This window comes from Protopterus annectens, chromosome 2.part0, assembly GCF_019279795.1.
Source record: "Protopterus annectens isolate FY-2018-M chromosome 2.part0, PAN1.0, whole genome shotgun sequence".
NCBI classification, from domain to species: Eukaryota; Metazoa; Chordata; order Ceratodontiformes; family Protopteridae; genus Protopterus; species Protopterus annectens.
In genome coordinates this window covers 1,342,078,307-1,342,099,487 of record NC_056728.1, presented here as the reverse complement: position 1 = coordinate 1,342,099,487, position 21,181 = coordinate 1,342,078,307, and the positions used below count along the sequence as shown (strand labels likewise).

Below are 21,181 nucleotides of genomic sequence, written 5' to 3'. Positions count from 1 at the left end.
TGTTCCATCTTTGTTGTCCATTTTCATTCTTCCTCAACCTATGGGTTCAGATACTATCCTTGGATCTGACTTTGCCATTACTGAAGCTTCTGGTAATCAACAAGCTCTCGAGCTTCTCCCTTACCCATAATGCACCAACCCCCAACATACCTCAGGTCTTGTTTGCTGATTTTACCAGTAGTAGTATGCATTAATGTGCATAAATAAAAGGATACATAACATGTAAGGGTCCTGTAGATAAAACTATATCAGGAGCTCAGTCAAAATGAGAGTGGTGTCCTTATAACATCTCATTCATTTAGAAGTTTGTAGACATAAGGGATGGGGGAGATGGTGGGCAGGAAGTTGAAGAATGAAAATGGACAACACAGATGGAACGTTGTGGTGAGCACATTACTTCTTCATTCGATCCTCAAATGTTGGGACAGATTCCCCAGCTATCTAGAATTGTGGAAGTATTCTAATGAAGGATATTCCTGAGCACTGTTGAACAAAATGATGCTCTACCCCTCGAGGCCAGATCTAATTTGTAATGAGTAATAAAGTATGAAGATTGGCCAAAGTTGCTGCTGCCCATATGTCAACCATGGACGCTCTGGATAGAAAGACTGAAGAAGTTGCCATGGATCTAGTTGAATGGGCTTTGACAGGTATGGTAAGCTAAGACCAAATTTGTTGTAGATTTTTTTTTTTTTTTTTAAATTCAGTTAGCCATCTGGCTAAAGTCACATTTGCAACAGGTTTGCCCAATTTCAAATCTGGAAAGGAAAAGTACAGTTGTGTAACTACCATAAATGTAGATGTTCGAGTGTATTCACTGTTGCAGTCATTACACTTATCCTGCTGGCAGGCTACCCGCAGTCGGCCTGAATTCCAAAGTCCTGGTCCGGCGTCGGTTGCTGTCGCCTCTTCCCTGACGTCACTGCGCCAGGGGTATACAAGATGCAGCCAACGCCATTTTCTTCAGTTTTTCTTGCCCTATATGTCAGGTGCCCCCAAGAAGGTAGGCAATACATATTGCTTATAAAACCATACACTAAAATAAACAATACCTTCATCTACAAGCAAATACACCACATAGGTTGTATAGGATAGAGAAGTCTAGATAAGTCCCAGCAAAGAAAGGGGGATGGAGGGTGGGTAACTTGGACTGCAACAGTGAATACACTCGAACATCTACATTTATGGTAGGTACACAGCTGTACTATGTTCATCGTGTTTCACTTTTGCAGTCATTACACTTGGGTTGAATCCCAAAGCTGAGGATAGGCGGCTGGGTCTAAATAGGATTAGGAGTGGCTAAGAGGCCCTGCAGAACTGCCGTGGCAAAGCCTGCTCTGGATTTAGAGTAAAGAGGCAAGTGATAATGCTTGGCAAAAGTGTGCACTGAACTCCAAGGTGCAGCCTCCAAAATTTCCTTGGTTGGTACTCATCTGAGAAAGGCTGCTGAAGTGGCTGCTGCCCTGGAAGAATGTGGCCTAATATTCTTAGGCACTGATTTGCCATGCTGTGCATAGCAGAAACGAATGCATTGTCCTATCCATTTTGAAATAGTCTGCTTTGAAATAGCCTTTCCTTGTGATCTTGCAGCATATGCTACAAACAGTTGCTCAGTTTTTCTGAAAGCTTTTGTTTTGTCCAAGTAGAATCGTAGCTGCCTGTGTATGTCCAAAGAGTGCAGAAGTCTCTCCACTTTATTCTGGGGATTTGGATAAAATGTTGGCAAATGAATGGTTTGGTTAAGAGCCACACTGGATACTACCTTTGGCATAAGTGTTGGGTTTGTCCTTAGAGAAACACTGTCCGGATGAAAAATTATAAAAGGTTCCACTGCCATTAATGCCTGTAACTCAGACTCTTCTTGCTGAAGTTATTGCTAGGAGCAGAGCAGTTTTCCATGATAAGAATTTTATCTCAGCTGTACTGGCTGGCTCAAAAGGAGGCAGTGTGAGCTTTTCCAAGACAAAGTTGAGGTCCCATGTAGGTATTGGTGCTCAACTTGGGGGTCTTATGTTTTTGCCCCTCTGAGGTACTGTCTTAGCAGTGGATGAGAGAAAATAGGAGGTTCCGTATTGTAATGAGCTGAAATAGCAGAGGCATGGATCTTAACTGATGAGAAGGATAGGCCTTTGTCCAGCATCTCAGTTAGGTATTGTAAAATCTGAGGAATATTTAAGACAAGTGGTTCAAGTCCTTGTGCCTGGTTCTAAGCACAGAATCTCTTCCATTTTTCTGCATAAGATTTCCTGGTGCTGGACCTCCTGGCTTCCAAAATGACATCCATAACCGCTTTAGAGAGAGGTGTGTTCTGAGTGGCTATATTATTTGCCATGCAGCCAGATTTAAGGGTTCTGAGTTGGCTGTGTAGGATCTGATTGTTTTGTTGAGTCAGAAGATGAGGAATTTGAGGTAAAGTCCAGGCTGGGCCTTGAGACAAGCTCTTTAGGATCGGGTACCAGTGCTGGCGTGGCCTGTCCAGGGCAATCAGAATCATTTTTGGCTTCTCGTCTGACTTTTAGGAGTACCTTGGGGAGGAGAGGCAGTGGTGGGAAGGCATAAACTGTTAGGGTTTTCCAGCTGAATGATAGAGCATCCACTTTACATGCTTGTGAGTGACAAGTCCTTGTGCAAAATCTCTGTAGTTGGCAGTTGTGATGGGAGGCAACAAGAACTATGTCTGGGCATCCCCATTTCCTTGTTATCATGCTGAAGACTTGTGGATCTAGTTTCCACTCATTACGGTCCATGAGGTTTCTGCTTAGTTCGTCTGCCAGAGTATTTTTCTTTCCTGGCAGGAATTGTACCTCCAGATGTACTTGATAGATCAGTGCTGTGTTCCACAAAGTCATGGCTTGCCTGCAGAGGGGGTAGGAATATGTACCCCCTTGCTTGTTTATGTACCACATAACCGTAGAATTGTCCATCTTTAGCAATAGTCCTGGATGTAGTAGATCCTTGAAGGCTGTCAGGGCATTCTGTACAGCTAGCATCTCTTTTTGATTGATATGAGGATGCATTTGGTCTGCGGGCCACGTGCCCTGAATACATTTTCCTGCCATGTGTGCCCCCAGGCATAATCCGATGCATCTGTTGTGTCTGCCTGGCTGTGGGTAAAGTGAAAGGCTGTCCCTTGTTGTGGTGACAGGCCAGTGCCCACCATCGAAACTCCTGTTGCAGGCAGGGAATAAGAGGTACTATTGTTTCCAGGCTGTGGCAATGTTGAGTCCAAACACTTTTTAGATACCACTGTAGCTTTCTCATATGCAGTCTTGCAAATGGAATTAGCAGGATGCAGGATGCCATGAAGCCCAACGCCTGCAGATTTTTTCTTGCAGGTAGCTAGGTCTTTGTTGCCATCATTTGAAAGTAATGAGTCAAGTTGCCTTTGCTTGTCTGGCATGAGATAAGCCATCTGGGCAGTTGTATTTAAGCTTGCACCCAGGAATATTATCTCTCGAGAGGAAACTAGTTTTGATTTCTTTTCGTTTACTGTGTACCCTAGGCAAATTAGTAATCTTTTTACAAACGCCAGATGCTTTAGTAGAATGTCCTTGCTCTCTGCGTGAATAAGGCAGTCGTCCAAGTAGGGATATATTTGAATTCCTTTTTGTCTGCAAAATGCAATTACTGGTGCCAGGCATTTTGTGAAGACCCTGGGCGCAGTAAATAAGCCAAAGGGCAGTGCAGAGAATTGGTAATGCACTGAGCCAGCTATGACTCCGAGGTATCTTCTGCAAGATTGTCTGATTGGGACATGCAGGTATGCCTCTTTGAGGTCTAAAGTAACTAGCCAAGCCTTCTTGCCCAACATGGATAGAAGTTGCTGCAGTGTCAACATTTTGAATTTTGTAATGTCCAGGAAAGTATTTAGAATAGACAGGTCCAGTACTGGTCTCCAGGCTTTGTCCTTTCTGGGTACCAAGAAAAGTCTTGAGTAAAATCCCTGCGCCTGCTCTTGCTGTGGTACTTTCTGAATAGCCCTCATGTCCATGAGAGCAGAAATTTGTTTTTGTGCCTCTGCCCATTAATTGTGTGGCAGGTCTGGCATACCTTTTGACCTTGGTAGGGTGTGAAAATGGAACCTGTAACCCTGAGAAACAATATTCAGCACCCATTTGTACTGGGTGATCATGTGCCAATTTTGTGAAAAAAGTGCTAGTTTTCCCCCTAAGGGTGCTGCCAAAAGGTAAGTGCTTGGCATTTGTAGAGGAAAGTCATTGGGACTGTTTCCTATAAGGTTGTGATTTGTCTTCTCCGCCTTTGGGGGCTGATGCACCCCATTGTTTAGGTCTGTATGAGCCTTGGGGCTGAGATCTGCCTCTTGGTCGTCTGTATCTGCCTCTTTGTGGCCTGTCTGACACTGGAAACGACCAATTTTTAGAAGGCCAGTTCCTGCTAAATCTAGGTGGCTGAACCTGTAAGAAATCCTTTACTGTCTGCATTGATTTTGCTTTATCCTCCATTTTCTTTAACACCTCTTCTGCCTTAACACCAAACAAAGTATCATGCTGTAATGGAGCATCCAATAAATTTGCTTTAACATGATCAGGTAAACTCTGTTCTTTTAACCAAGCGTGCCTTCAAATGACAGAACCTGTAACTGCGGCTCTGCAAGATGCCTCTAATGAATCAAAACCACATTGCAAAGTATGCTTTCCCACTTGTTTAGCTGCACGCAATATATCCTGCACTTCCTTGTTCTCAGGACATTCAAAGCTTGTAAGCATTTTCTGTTTTAGCAAAGACATTAGGTATTGCTGATATTTAAGCATGTGAAACTGGCAGTTTAAAGCCCTTACAGCTAAAGTAGCAGAGGTGTAAACTTTTTCCCCCATCTGTCCAGTGCTCTAGAATCCCTATCAGAGGGAACAGGGTTTTTTGCAGTGGAAGCCTTGACCCCTTTGGGACCCTGAGAAATAGTTTCTGGATCAGCAGCAGGATTTTCATAAAGAAATTTATTAGAATCTGGAACCCTGTAGTACCTGTCTGGCTTAACTGGTGCAGAGGGTAAAGAATCAGGAGTCAAACTGGATTCAGAGAATACATCATCAACAATATCTAGTACAGGGGAGATAGCAAGAGGCCTGTGCTGAGGCAATAAAAGAAAGTCTCTGAGCCTTTTCTTGGATTCTGAATAATCCTGGCTCTCCCAATCAAAATGATCCCTCATAGTGTGCAGGGTTTCCCCAAAATAGTAGTCCTCAGGAGGAGAGGCTGAAGGGATAGATTCTTCAGCATCAGAGTCATCATGAGGAGGAAGCGAATATCCCTGTTCTGAAGAATCAGAAGAAATAGAAACCTGGTCAGAGGAGTCAGTCAGTGTCTTGCCTAGGCCTTTTATCAGGAGGGGGATGGGAACCCCTCATCAAAGTAATTAGGTCCTCGGCCATTTTGAGCATCTGTTTCTTTGGCATGGATGACTGTCCAGGAGAATGCTGTACTTGTTTCTTTGTCTTTAAAGGTGTTTTAGACTTTGCCTTGGCTGCTGAAGTGGTCTTGATAGTAAGCTGTGTAGGTCTGAAAACACCCTCAAAAGCAGATACCTGCTCAGTGGCTCCGGACCCATCTGAGGGAATTGTTTCCATAGGTCCAATACCTTGAGTTTCCAGAGGCCTAGCTGTCTCCACGTGGGAGTCGGAGGCGGCGTGTGGCTCTGAGGTAGCGGGTATCAGGGGCTGCGAAAGCACCTCACTGAAAACCGGCGAACCGGCGACTGGCCTAGAAGAGGCTTCGTTGTCTGTTTTGGACCTCGGATGCCTGTTTTTTGTCCTTGTGCTTTTTATGGACTCTGGTCGTCGGTTGTTCCGACGGCATTATATAGTTAAACCTTTGGCCAAAGTAATGTAAAGCAAAATCGAACAGACGCTTAATAGTGCGTTGGTTGAATCTAGCACAAAACTGACAACTAGCAACGTCGTGGTCAGGGCCTAAGCAAGGAATACAGTAAGAATGAAAATCCTTATGAAGTATTTGCTTTCCACAAGAAATACAATTATTAACTGTTACTGACATCGGTCTGGAGCAAGAAAAAGTTTCCCCAATGGGGTATTTAGCTTTATTGAAGACTTCAGATCTGAAATTCAATTTCAAAAATCTCAGGAGTCGGCTGACCGGCACTTGTGAACTGCTTTTGCTCTATGCACCGTGCGGCAAGAAAGACTGAAGAAAATGGCATCGGCTGCATCTTATATACCCCTGGCGCACTGACGTCAGGGAAGAGGCAAAAGCAACCGACGCTGGACCAGGACTTTGCAATTCAGGCTGACTGCGGGTAGCCTGCCAGCAGGATAACCCAAGTGTAATGACTGCAACAGTGAAACACGATAAACATCAACTGGTCTGTTTTCCTGATTTCTTTTGTTTTATGCAAGTAAAAATGTAATTGTCCATGAACATCCAATAATCCATGTATTCACCCTTAATTGCGAATTTAGGAAAGAATACTGGCAAATTAATGGACTGATTGATACTGGATTCTGATACCACCTTGGGAAGGAAAAATGCATTTCTTCATAGCATAACTCTATCCTTATGAAAAATCAAGTAGGGAAATTTTGAAGACCAGGCTTGAATTTCTGAAATTATTCTAGCTGAAGTAATGGCTACTAGAAAGGCAGTTTTCCAAGTAAGAAATTTAAGTTCACACTTAGCCACTGGTTCAAAGGGGGAATGCCTGCAGTACCAAGTTCAGATCCCATGGTGGAGTAGGGTCTTTAAACAAGGGTTTCAAAATAAGACTTGCTTCTCAAGAATTCTCTGCACAGTTTAGCATAAGCTACTAAAGAACCTTCAAATCCCATATGGAAATTAGATATTGCTGCTAACTGAACCTTAATGGTAGAGGAACTAGCTCATTCTTTAAAAAGCAAAGCAAATAATTCCAGTATGCTAGGTATCTGTTCAAGTAAATGGGAAAGATTTGTTTGCTGGGCACAACAAAATCATATGGCTCCATTTTCTGCTCCGAGTTTTCATGTTGAGGGTTTATGGGAAGATAAAAGGCTATGGCAGGCAGGAAAAGAGAGCATAGGTTGTCTGGCTATTAATGGAACTGGAGAAACCAGGCCATATGCTTGAAGTTTGAAATGCCTGGGTGAAATGTGCCTGTCTAGTGAGACAGGAGGTCTGGAATCGGATCAAGAATCCATGGGTGGTAAATCAGATGAGGCCACAGGAAAAAGAACCAAACCTGTCAAGGCCAGTAAGGTGCAATGAGGATGACTTTGCTCTTCAACCTGGCAACTTTCTGCAGAAATTTCATAATTAATGGAATTGTTGGGTAGGCATAAAGCAGAATGGGAGCCCAACTGTGAGGTAGAGCATCCCTCCCCGCTGTGATTCCTCCTTTGGGGGGGGGGGGATTAGGGCAACATAGCTGCGGAATTAGTTGTTTAGGGGAGAAGCAAAAAGACTTCAGCAAGGCTGGCCCCACCGACAAAAGATTATTTGTGACACTTTTTGTTGAGAGACCACTCATGAGGTAGAAGAATGTACCTGCTCAATTTGTCTGCTATCACACTGGAAAGTGCCCAAAATGTGTGTTGCTATAAGAAAGCAGCTGGATGAGATTGCCCACTGCCACACACTTGAGTGCTTCTTGACACAATAGGTATGATTTGGTCAATCCTTGTTTACTGATGTACCAAGCTAATGACAAATTGTCTGTTTAAATAGCAACTGTCCCTGAAGGGAGAGCATTCTGGAAGGCCTGCAATGCTAAGAGCATTGCTGTCATCTCTGAGACATTTATATGCAAGTTGGCCTCTTCAGGGGACAAACTGCCTTGGACTGTTTTCCCCAGAAAGTGCCCCCCTACCCCCACTGGGAAGAGTTCGTGGTCACTATGGCCTTGGGGTGAGGGAGAATGAATGGACAGCCTTGTAGAACCTGATCTGATTGAATCCACCACCTGAGATCTCTCTTGCATGCCTGAGCAAATCTCTCTTGCATGCCTGTGCAAATCTGGAGTACCTTGTTTCTTGCTCTTATCAACAGATGCCAGGTTGGGGCGGTAATCAGCCAGTCATCTAGACATGGAAACATCTGGAAATTCTGCAGTCTTAAGTTAGCTGCTACTACTGCCATACATTTGGTGAACACTCTGGGGGCTGTGGCGAGGCCAAAAGGCAGAGCTCTGAACTGGTAGTGACGGACTCCCAGCAAGAAGAGTAAATACCTCGATTGTCTCTTCATCTTTACATGACAGTATGCATCCTGAAGGTCTTACGAGCACATCCATCCGTCCTTGCCCAGAAGAAGGAGAATGGACTGAACCGTGACCATCCAATACTTTGTCGAACTGACTTGTTTAAGTTGCTGAGATCCAGAATTGGTCCCCTGTCCCCTCTTTTCTTTGGCACTAAAAAGAATCCTGAATAAGTTCCAGATTCTATCTGGTCTGACAAGATCTCTTGGATGACTTTTCTAGCAGCATTTGTATTTGAATTGCTGCTTCTTTCCTCTGACTGGGTGGAACATTGGGAATTTTTTGTGGGGTTGAAGGTGGAAAGGAAAAGGGAATTATATAACCTTTGGAAATGTTCATCTGCACCCATTATCTCATGTCTAGCCAGGCTCTCTGGTGCAGGGATAGTTGTCCTCTGATTGCCTCCAGAGGTGGACAATCGGGCCTCCTTTAAGAAGCGCTGGTAGGGTCTGTTAGAAAAATAATCTCTGGACCCCTGGCTTTGCAGGCCTCCTCTGCTGCGAGGGTGGTGTTGACCATTATAGTTCCCCCCGCTGCCGTTATGGGAACTTTCTCTACGTGTGTCCTGGAAAGGACCCTGGGACTTTCTGAACCACATCTTCCAACCACCTCACTGATTCCTCAAAAAGGATCTTTGAGGGGCTGAAAAATGTATGCCCCCTGCAAAAGGGTCTTTCCATCCTTCTCACACCTGAATAATGTCTCCTTTATTTTGGGGCCACACAAGGAAGTGCCATCAAAGGGAGTATTAACAAACGAGGACTTGAAGGGCTCCTCAAAAATCACATAAGTGCATCCAGGCATGCCTCCTGATGGAAATATCTGAACCCGCTGCCCTTGAGACACCTTCAACTGTATGTGAAATGAGCCTTATGGCTGAAATCGAAATAGACTGAAGGGTGGCCAGCTGAGAAATCACAGATTATTGGGCCTCTGCAGAAATGATTCCTGAAAGGGAAGTTGAAAGTTCTTTGATCAAATCCCTTTGTAACATTGTAAAATGTGCCATATAGTTCAGCGACCTAAGGGCAAAAGTCGCTGAAGTGTAGACACACTTCCCGAACCTGTTGCCCTAGACTCCCTGCTAAGGGGATGAACAGAGGAAACTCTGTTTGGCAAGTTCTTTCTTGGTGGCCACCTCCATGATCATGATATCCACGGGCACCCCTTTAGCCCAAAATTCCTTTCCCAAAGGGAGAGCTAGACTCCTATCTCGCCTTTTGGGTATCAGTTCAATTGTGTCAGGCTCCTTCCACTCCCACAGAGAGACCAAATCAATAAGCACATCGGCAGGAGGAGTAACCCAGGAAGTAGATATGCCAACTCTGAACGGCTAAAGAAATGCTGACTCCTTAGGTGAAGGGTTGCTGGGAGTCCAACCACCTCTCTCTGACCCTTCACCTTCATCGAAGTCCATATCCTCGATGACTGACTCTTGTGGAGACTATGTGCCTCCTCTTACACTTCATCTTCCTAGGGACCTCCACATTGGGATGTTCTAGAGAGATGGTGGAAGAGAATATAATACCCTGCTAGGTAGTTTGGACGTCTTGGGCTAGCTGCCCCTGTGGCGTCAAATGATGAGGCTCTAAGCACAGAGACATCTGAGAGCTGAACTGGAAATCCAAGTGGGTTGGAGCCAAAGTCCTGCCAAAGCAGAGGAAACCCTCTTCATAGCCTTGAAGGCAGACTGCCCTGGAGAGAGAGAGAGAGGATCTCCGAGCTGAGAAGGCAGGCTTATGGATCGTTGTCCCCTCCCACCCCAAAAGATATTTCTCTGAGGAGGAAGTTGGAGCCGAGCTAGCCAGTGCAACAGCTTCAAGGTGCTCAGACAGCACTAAAACCCTCAAAGTCGATTCAAACACTTCAGATCCGACATGGAAACTCCAGCTCTAAGAGTCCTATGGATCCAAAAAAGTCAGAGCCAGGGCACTCTGTCAGCTTCAGATCAGACAAAAAGTTATTAGCCTGACAGATGTGGAAGACCCAGATCCAGAGACTCTGGAATCAGAGAAGGAATGTGATGTGGAGTGGTCGATGGATAGTCTACCTGACCCAAACTGGTAGGCCAATAACACATCCATCTGGATCTGCGCAGTGAGAAACTTCCTCATCATCTGATCCACAGCCTCTTCAGTCAAACCCCTAGATGAACGACATGATGCCAGGGAAGGGGATTTTACACAGCACTTCTCTAGGAAAGGGGAAGGCAGCCTAGAAGGCACAGGATTGACTGATGGTGAATATTGGGTCCTAGACTAGATTATACGATCCTTAACAATCAGATCGGACAGTTTTTCAGTTGGATCAGAGGATGCCTAATCTGACAACCTCTTCCTTTTCAGATCCAGGGAGGGAAGAGGTAAGAAGCCTTCTCGAATCCGATTTGGACCTTTTCCTGGAAGGCTCGGAGGATGAAGCTGAGGAAGTTGAAAGAGCAATATATCTGGACTCCTTAGTCTTCTGCTTGGGGGATTGAGCCTCTGCAAAGTCTTCCTGAAGGTGTTGCGGACCTGAGCAACAGACGCAGACTATGGGAGTCCAAAATAGGTAACGTATACCCACCCTTGAAACAACCTTCTCAGCTACTCTAATGGCAAAAATAAACAGAAGAAAATTTTTTCATTTTTTTTAGGAAATAGGAAAGAGTGAAAAAGGAATAGAGATTACCAACAATGGTAATGCAGAGTACACTATTCTGCAGAGGGAAGAAAATATATACAATGGTAATAGAAGATATTCTAATAGTACAAGGATAAGGCACAATAGAAAAAGACTAACTATAAGAAAAAAAATAAACTTATGTGAAATAAAACGATGAAACTCAAGAGCTATAGCAACCACGTCTTTCATGAAAAGTGGCAAACTAGATCTGAGGTATGTTAGGAGTTGGTGCATTATGGGTAAGGGAGAAGCTTGAGGGCTTTTTGGTTACCATAAGCTTTAGTAACAGCACAGTCAGATCAGAGGATCGGATCTGAACCAAACATTTGAGGATTGACATCAGATTATGCCCATCAGTATACAGGCCCTTTGTCATTTGTGTATCACATCCAGCAAGTATACAGGCCCTTTGTCATTTGTGTATCACACCCAGCAACAAGATGTGCGACTGTTTCCACTTCTGTTTCACAGATTTCACAGAACCTGCATTTGCCAATTTCGCCCACATGCTCAATGGACTTTGTAAACCAATGGGTACGTAGTTAACTATCCTGGGCAGCCAATAATAACCTTTCTACTTTTGATTTAAAATTTACCTCTCCTTAACCATTCCTGTGTCACATCCTGATCAACATAAGGTTCTTCTAGGAGTTTTTTGTACTTGAAACTATTCTTATACCTTTTATACATTTCTTGCCTTCTCATCCGATCTTTCTTATATTCTTTCTTTTGTTTTTTTTGGCACATTCACTTGCTGACTGATTTTTGTCTACTTCTGGCTTGGTTTCCACTCCTGCTTGACACTGATATGCTTCTGCTAAACTAAGCAAGAAAGTCTTCTTAGACTTATTCTCTTTATGTTTCAAAACTTTCACTTTGTTTGGATTTGATGAGGGCACCAGATACGTATGCAGTCCTGCAACTGCAGATCTCCGTGTGTAAACAATTTTGAGGAGGCCCACACCGCCTCCAGAACAAAGAATATATAATCTTGGTATATACTGATCGTTGTGCATCATTTGATAAGCATGAAGCATTTCTCTTGTTTTCCTATTCAACTAATCTGATACCTTTTGGGGAAAGTAAATCACCCCAAAACTGTAAAAACAGGAAGAGCAAACTGGTTAATCGTCTGGACTCTGTTCCTAGACATCAAAGCTGTTTTCAGTACTAATTTTAGTCTAAATTATTCCCAGGTTTTGTTCGCATTTGTTTATGTTTTATTGTCAATATAAACACCCTCCTGCTTGAGGTCCTTTATATCACATTCCTGTTCCAGACCAATATTTTCTCCCAGTATTAGAACACACCAAGATGGGCGGCCGAGGTGGTGCAGCGATTAGCGTTGCTGCCTCACAGCAAGAGGTTTTCCAGTTCGATTCTTGGCTGGGGTGCCCTCTGTGCGGAGTCTGCATGTCCGCCCTGTGGTTGCGTGGGTTTCCTCTGGGTGCTCCGGTCTCCTCCCACATCCCAAAGACGTGCTGTAGGTGGATTGGATAATCTAAACTGGCCCTAGGTGTGAGTGTGTGCTTATGTGTGCCTTCAGTGGAAGGTTGGGCGCTGGGCTGGCAACTCGACACTGTAAAAAACTCCACTGCCAATCATGAGCAGACAAGTGATCTGCTGTGGCGACCCCTAACCGGGAAAAGCCGAAAGAAGAAGATTAGAACACACCAAGATCTACTGTGCTGCAGCTTTCCTGCTTTAAATGTTACTTTTGCACATTTATCAAGACCAAAGGTCATTCTTGTATCATATGAGAAATTTTTGACCGCTTCCAGTTATGCTTTCAACCCCCCGTCTGATGAACTATACAGTTTTAAACTGTCCACAAAAAGAAGATGAGAAGTTTTTATACTTTGTTGCTTTCTGGGAGCCAAACTGTAACAAAGACCTAATCTATTAAGTAGATAAGTAGACAGCTTAATGGGTTAAGGGCAAGACAAAAGAGCAATGGTGACAAAGAGTCACCCTGGAATAGCTCCCTTTGAATTTTTACCCCTGGGATAATAACTTGTCCTTCACCATGGGTTAGCTGCACAGTGGTGTGCCACTGTTTCATCGTCACTGTAATGCAACTGATCAATGTAGGGTGTATCTTATACACCTGTAAGCACTCTTTTTATCCACTAATGTAAGATGCTGTCAAATGCTTTTTTGTAATCTATCCATGCCATACTTAGATTCTTCCGCTTTTTGCAATTCTCCATTATGACTTTTATTTAACAGAAAATGATCCTTTGTTCCATATGACTTTTTGCTACCCTTTTGCTCTGCTGCCATGACCACATTTTCTTCTAAATGACTATAAACTCTGTCATCAATTCCAGTGTACAGTTTATACATTGTTGGAAGGCAAGTTACTGGTCTATAGTTTTTAGGACAGCTTGTAGGTCACTCTTAAGGAGGACTATCATTTTTCCTGTTGCTAACCAGGTATGGGTCTGTTAAGGGTGAGCATATAACTAGTTCTTACCAAGGGCTAAATATTCATGTAAAGGTATTAATATCAGAAGTTAGGTACTGCATCTGAGTCTGAGGTTTTCCATTTAGGAGCTTTTCTTAATTTTCTTTCAGTGTTGCTGATATTTGAACTTCTTACTGTTTCTTTTTTTTCTACTCATTTAGCATCTTATGTTCTAGAGGGTCTTCACAGATATTTCTCCAAAATTAGTTTATTTCTTCTTTTTTTGGTGGCATTTCTACTCCTTTTGCTTTATTTCCTAGTTCTCTATAAAACATTTCTGGATCACCAAATGAATTGCTTATTTTGTACTTTTCCTTTATATTTATCTGCATATCTTCTGTTTTCTGTCTCTGCTGATAACTTTAGTTTACCACTTGCAATACTGTACAATAGATTACGATGTGTTCTAATATTGTGTGTTGCTTTTATCATGTTTAAGTATTTTTGTTGATCAGTCCTTCCTTTCTATACTCTTCTAACAATGCTGCTTCTCGTCTTAATTGCTTTACAGTTCTCTATTTAATGCTTTCATGATGGCATTTTTCTTCCCTTCCGTTCCCATATTGCCCTGGATTTTTGTGGTAAGACTGTTATTAATTTAGCTGCAGAGTAATATATCCTATTTACTTCTGTTATGCCACATGAATTTCTGTTAATAGCCTTGATTACTGTTTGTTTTATCAGACTACTAATATTTTGAGTCTTATTGGCTTTCTGTAATTATTTCTTTCATCAATCTTAACAGGTCTACCCATCTCCACTAAATCAAGCAACTCTTCCCTTAGATGTCTAAACTGATGGTATATTTTGTTCTCTGGCTCCTGCGGTTGTTCTACAGAAAGTTCTAAAACATCTTCCTGTGACATTCATTTCAGCTGCATCCTGCATCACCTGTTGCCCTTTCATGTGGTAACTCACTGACCCATCACTCTACAACACAATGTATCAGAGTTGACACCATTTCCTGTTCCTTCTCTTGCTGTGTAACTCCAACTGAACTTTTGTACTAGTTTTCTACCGAAGACTTCATTGTTCTTCATGTTACAACTGAGCAGATGCTTCCATTCCATCCGTTTTTCCTTAACTTGGTGACTCACTGTTCTTTCCTCAGTTTTTCTACACTAAATCCTTCACTTTGCAGGTAATCTATAACTTCAGTTTTTATTTCGATATCCTCTCCACTACTAATCTTCTTTTCTTTTACCCTTTGTTTTCTTATTTTTTGTATTGTAAAATTTTCTGTATCTGGATGACTTTGCCTGTTTCTATTCAAATATCTCTGGTGCTGCTTTTTTGTATTGATTAGTTTTGCTTTCTCCTTTGCATAAATATTGCACCAAATTAAATCTTTCTTTCCCATGTTTGTATTTCTTCAGACGTCTCCTGCTCCACCTGTTTTTCCTTATTCTTGGGACTCATTGTTCCATCAAGCTGTGACAGAATCTGTGTTAGACTTTCTACACTAAATCCTTCACTTTGTAGGTATTCCATAACTTCAGCTTCTATTTGCTTAACGTCTATTTTACTAACCTCTGTTCTACTTTCCCCCTTTGTGGTCTTACTTCTTGTATTGTGAAATTTTCCATATTTGGGTTCCTTTACCTGTATTTCTCTACTGATTAGTTTGGCTTTCTCCTTTGCATACATATTATATCATATCAAATCTCTCTCTCTCTCTCATTCCCGTGTTCATGTTTTTTTTTAATACCTTTCAAAACTCTAGGTTTTATTGTTTATATTTTCACACTTCCTCGGTTGCTTCGTTTTCCAAACAGTCCAAGGTTTCCTGGCCAATATAAATGTTTTTCACAAATCTGTTGTATTAATGAACACAAATTTGCATTTGAAGCTTTTGACAGTTTTTCTTGTGCAAGTATTTTTGTTCCTCTAATTTCTCTCAATATTTTTGAGCATCTTCTCTCCAGAAATTATGGGATTCTTGCATAATAGTAACAATACACAATTTCTTTCTTATCCTCAGTAGTCCACATTATCATCTTTATGGCTCTATTTTGGCCTGTCAGTTTTTGTGTGGACTACTACTTCTACAACAGGAGGGCCAACCTTCTGAGCATGGCCTAACCCCACTGTAGGAATGTTTACATGTTTTGAGGATTCTAACTAATTTTTTCCAGTCCTGGCACCAGTGCACCCTATCAGTATTGGACACCTTTTTATCCTGGTATTTGTGCAACCAGCTAACTTTATTTTTAACCTACTTCTGTCTATGATATATGCAACATAAAACGCAGTCTAGATATCAGTGCTGTCTTGGTGAGATTTTGTAAAAACAGTGTCTACCTCAAAGGTACTCAACAAGATTTGAGGATGAATTAAATTCCAGCAATACTACTTTCCTCTATTTGTTGATTTGTATCATCTCTCCATCCAGACCCCCATTTTACATACATATATATATATATATACATATATATATATATATATATATATATATATAAAATATACATTTACACACACAGACACACACACACACACACACACACACACACACACACGTGTGTGTATATACAACTATATGTAGAGTATTGTTTATCATGACAGCCAAGAGGTTCAGGTGAGTATAGTTTTGTCAAGATTGTGGGGACAGCTGCTAATCATGTTTCCTTTAGACTTGCCCCTTGTTGCAAACTTTGTGTATTTACTATGGCTCTTTTCATTGCATCCTCTTCTGATATTGTAACCCCTTCATCAGACCTTCAGTCACCAACTAAAATGTTGCTTTAAAAGAACAGACCAATATGTGTCTGATGTTCTTGGTGCCTTTTACCTTTATCTAGTATAAACAATTAGCTATGAAACAATTAAATCTGTCAACCGGGATCCTGGTCCTTTTTACAGTAACACTTGACAATACCTGACAAAACACTCTTACTTTATTTTATTTATTTTGGATTTGTTAAGCAAGGTACAGCACTGGCCCTACTGGACTTATTTCAATCTCAGCCCACGGGTAAACACAATAGATGCAAATCATTATATACAGAGTGAATGTCAGACCTGGTCTGGAGATATAACGACAATAGATACATGGCATTACATACATAGTGATTGACAAAACACTATATACATATATATGTTATATACAGCATGCTCAGCATGTGTGCTTTTACAACTCCATGAACAGCAAAGCATTTTACTGCTTGTACGGCTAAGAACCGTAATTAAGAAAATCGATTTCTGAACACTCAAGGACTTACTGTGTTGATTGCCATACGTGCTTCAAAGTTGTCTACACAACTTAAGACAAGATCAACTGGCTTCCCCTCCAACAGTCCACCATTACTAAAAGAAAAATAAATATTTAATACACTTTTTAAAGTAGTTTGTTGACATTTTTCTCATGACATTATGAAAAATACTACTAGCTTTGCTTATAGAAGGAACATGGAAATAAAGGACAACATATGCAAGGGTAACAGCAACATTACATATATTAACAAGTAGCAGAACTTCAACTAAATGTGAGTTAAAGTGAGTTCATACAAAAAATAAAAGCTCAATAAGCTAATTAGTACTGGAAATTAACAGTCATCTTTCACATATGCTAAAAGATGCAGCTTGCAGACAGCATTGCAATTTCAGCTAAGTTTTCAAAATGACCCTTTCTGATTTTAGCAGAGTAATGAAGCCGTGGTGGTACAGTGGTAGTGTTGTTGCCTCACAGCAAGAGGTTCTCCGGTTTGATTCTCGGCTGGAGTGCCTTCTGTGTGGAGTCTGCATGTCTTCCCCGCGGTCAGGTGGCCTCCAAAAGACATGCGTGAATGGGTGTGCCTTCGCTGAAGGCTAGGCGTCGGGCTGGCAACTCGCACCATACAAATCTACTGCCAATCATTAGCGGATCGGAGTTCCATTGTGGCGACCCCTAACCGGGAAAAGCCGAAAAGACAAAAAACAGGAGTCAGAAAACAAAATAGCACTTACTATGGGACTATGCAGTGCAATGTCAGACATATTTTTCTGCTTAGTATCAAGCAAAACAGTTCACAACAAACAAGTACTATGATGCAGGCAAACTACTACTAGTTTTAATAAGCGTTTCTAACAAATAATCAAAAGAAAAATTATATATGGGGTCTACTTCTAAGTTTTGAAGTTTCAAAACTTCGCATTTCTTATGGTCGAGACCATACCATCTAAGTTTTGAAACTACAAAGTGCTTAAATTGAGAATGGCATACAGAGCAGAATGGTAGATTTACCATTTTCTTCGTTGTAGTGTGATCTCAGAATTGGTATATTTAATTAGCAGGGGTGTGGGGGGGTGCAGGGGGGCTTGCCCTCCCAAAAAACCCCATAAAACAGAAGATTTGTTGTTTTTAATTTTTTTTATTTACATTTTGAAGTTTCAAAACTTCGATCTTATGGTCCCGACCATAAGAAATTCGAAGTTTTGAAATTTCAAAATTTAGTAGTAGATCCATATATAGAACCGCAAATACAGTAGATGCAAAGCTCTACTGTTCTTTTTTAACAGCCCAGTTACAGCTAAAGCTGTATTACAGTTAGCTAGCTATTGCTAACCTAACATGTCTTAACATGACAGGTGGGGTGCAATCTTTGCCAACTATTTATTTGAGCAGGTAAGTGAACTGGATCACAGTGGTAGCCTCTGTTCAGACAAGGCTAGTTTACAAAACAAGTTAATCTAAAAAATATGTAGAAGAATTGTCATCATACAGTAATACAACAAAGCAGACCAATAAAAACCCTAAATAAGAATACAATGTAAATTTCAATAACTGATACCAATGAAAAAACACTGCTACCAGTGGAAAAATACTCCTTACCTTGACCTAGCCAAGGTCTTGGCACCTTCCCCATGTTTTGGCATTATCGACCAGCTTCTTCTTCTTTCAGCTTTTCCCTGTTAGGGGTTGCCACAGCAGATCACCTGTCCGCTCATGATTGGCAGTGGAGTTTTACGGTATCGAGTTGCCAGCTCGGTGCCCAACCTTCCACAGAAGGCACACACATGCACGCACTCACACCTAGGGCTAATTTAGAGTGTCCAATCCACCTACAGCATGTCTTTGGGATGCGGGAGGAAACCAGAACTGGAGCACCCGGAAGAAACCCATGTGACCACAGGGAGGACATGCAGACTCTGCACAGAAGGCACCCCAGCCAAGGATCGAACCGGAGAACCGCTTGCTGTGAGGGGGAACGCTAACCGCTGCACCACCGTGGCCGCCCCATTATCGACAAGCTAATCAAATTAATTGTAAACCTATATATTACCCAATGGACAGTAAGCTGGCTTAATAACACAACCTAACCTATTAGTGTACGGGCTTTGGTGTCAATGAAAATAATCATTAACAGTGCTATCCTTCATGGATGGTTCTTTGGGCCATTTCTCTTTGCTATTTACTTCTCTGACATCAAGGTTGATGTCAAAAGCCTGTGGTTGACAGTTTGTAGATGACTGCAAACTTGAAGTGTCAAACTCTCCAGCTGACCTCCAGAGTTTCTGGAGGTCCTAATGTGTACAAACAAGTGGCACTTCTACTATCAGGGCCCAAGGGTAAATGCCAAGAAATGTAATATTGTGGCCTTTGGCAAAAAAGGGCAACCATGACTTAGCACACAGATAACATGCCTTTGAAAACAAACACATTTATTAGGGACCTGGGCACTTTCATTGACAATAAATTATCCTTTGTTCACCATGTAATGTATCCACTGTCATTAGGAAATCTTTTAATTTAGCCAGACTGATTACTGGTGATAGATTTCCTAGGTCAAGGAACATTATCATCTCTTCTGCTTCTCCCACATCAAACTCGTAATACAATACAATATAATGTCCCCTTTTGTAGGTACTTGTTTAAACAAAAAAGGAAAAAAACTAAGGGTAATGCTGCTCAATGCCAGAAGTCTGAATCTCAAAATGCATGCACTCGAGGCCCTTCTCAGTATGGAGAACATCGATGTCTGTGCTGTGACAGAAACCTGGTTCAAGGGCTCCTGAGAGCACCCCAGCACTATCAGGTTTTACCTCATATCATGCATTCCGGCCCCAAAATCCGGACAATACCAAGAAAGGAGGGGGGTTATCCATATTCATCAAGGACACCCACACCTCGAGACTGGTTGCAACGCACGATGCATCGGAGACCATCCAGGTGCAATTAACCATAGGCAAGACTGCTCTGCAAATTGTAGCATGTTACAGGCCACCCTCACAAACTCAGGAACCTCACATGGCCTTCCTGAAAACACTAGAGGGGATAAATGTATCACCAAACACCATCATACTAGGTGACTTCAATTACCCTAATATAGACTGGGAACACTACTCAAGCCCAAACACCCTAGCCCAAAAGTTCCTGGAATTCATAAACTCAAATGCCATGGAACAACTAGTTACCATCCCCACAAGAGGAGATAACATACTTGACCTCATCATCACGAACATGGGAGCACAATGTTCAACACCGAAGTATACCCTCACTGGTGAGATCAGATCACAAACTAATCTCACTGGAGGTCCTCATCCCACCCCCACCTGAAATAAAAAAGACCACAGTAAAGAATTTCTCGAAAGCCGACTTCACACTTCTAAAGACTAGTGTGGTCTCCTTTAAGGCCCCGAGGCATGGAAAACAGTACACAAGCCGCTGAATCACTTACAAATGCCTTCTACCAGCACCTGCAGGACTGCATGGATAAGGCAATCCCAAGCAAAACAAAGACTCTTTGTACCAAAGGCAAGCGTCCAGTCTGGTGGACCCCAGCCATAAACAAACTCTACAACAAAAGGAGGAAGCTACTACAAGATAGAGCAAAATCCTTAAAAGGTAAGACACCCTTGATCACAATAAGTAAAAAACTAAGAGCTCTCATAAAATCATCCAAAGCAAATTTTGAGAGAAAAATAGCTAAAGACTCAAAAGACAATCATAAGGCCTTCTTTAGCTATGTTAGAAACCTGGGAGGAAACTCCCAGATGTGCTCAGAACTAGTTCAAAATGATGTGAAGATTACTGATCCTACGGACATTGCCAACATACTGGCTGACAGGTTCAGTGCAAACTTCTCCCCCCCCCCAAAAGGAGAGATATCTATACCAAATGATTGCAGCCCCCCAAACATCTCCAACGCCCAAGTGAGAACTGCTCTCTCCAAAGCAAAAAACACAGCATCCATGGGACCTGATGGTGTCCCCGGCTGTGTGCTCCACGAACTCAATGAGGAATTAAACCCACAGCTAGGACAGCTGTTTAATCAAAGTCTTACCTCTGGATACGTACCCAGGAGTGGCGCACTGCAACTGTGGTCCCACTTCACAAAGGCGGTGCCTCCACAGACCCTGGAAATTACCCCCGCATTAGCTTGACAAGCCTTATCTGCAAAGCCATGGAGAGGATCATAATGGACCTCATAAATAAAGACATATGGAATTTGCAGACTTTGGATCCAACCCAGTTTGGCTTTGTCAAAGGCAGATCATGCCTTTTAAACTTGGTTGACTTTTTCGAAACAGTCACCAAAGCCATTGATGAGGGAAAGGCAGTCCATACAGCCTACCTCGATCTGGCGAAGGCCTTCGATACAATACCCCACTCGGGTATCATTGAAAAACTCATCAGCTTAAATATTAACCCATACATCACAAGATGGGTTGCAAACTGGCTGAGTGACAGAACCCACAGGGTCAGAGTTGCTGGCGCCATGTCAGACTCAAAGCCTGTCACAAGTGGTGTCCCACAGGGCTCAGTCCTGGGCCCACTCTTGTTTGGCATCTACTTCTCAAGTACAAGCAAACACAGGAGGGTTATGGCTGACAAAGTTTGCAGATGACTGCAAACTGGGCCATAGTAG

The 21,181-nt window shown here is 42.3% G+C and overlaps 1 protein-coding gene across 1 annotated transcript in view; it reads right to left on the bottom strand.

The window, feature by feature from the left end:
- The window catches only part of UBA5 (ubiquitin like modifier activating enzyme 5), a 443,420-nt gene that overhangs the window by 178,589 nt on the left and 243,650 nt on the right, over positions 1–21,181 (bottom strand). Inside the window, exon 6 of the mRNA XM_044061527.1 lies at positions 16,556–16,640. Coding sequence (XP_043917462.1) covers positions 16,556–16,640 — 85 coding nt within the window. The remainder of the gene's footprint in view (positions 1–16,555; positions 16,641–21,181) is intronic.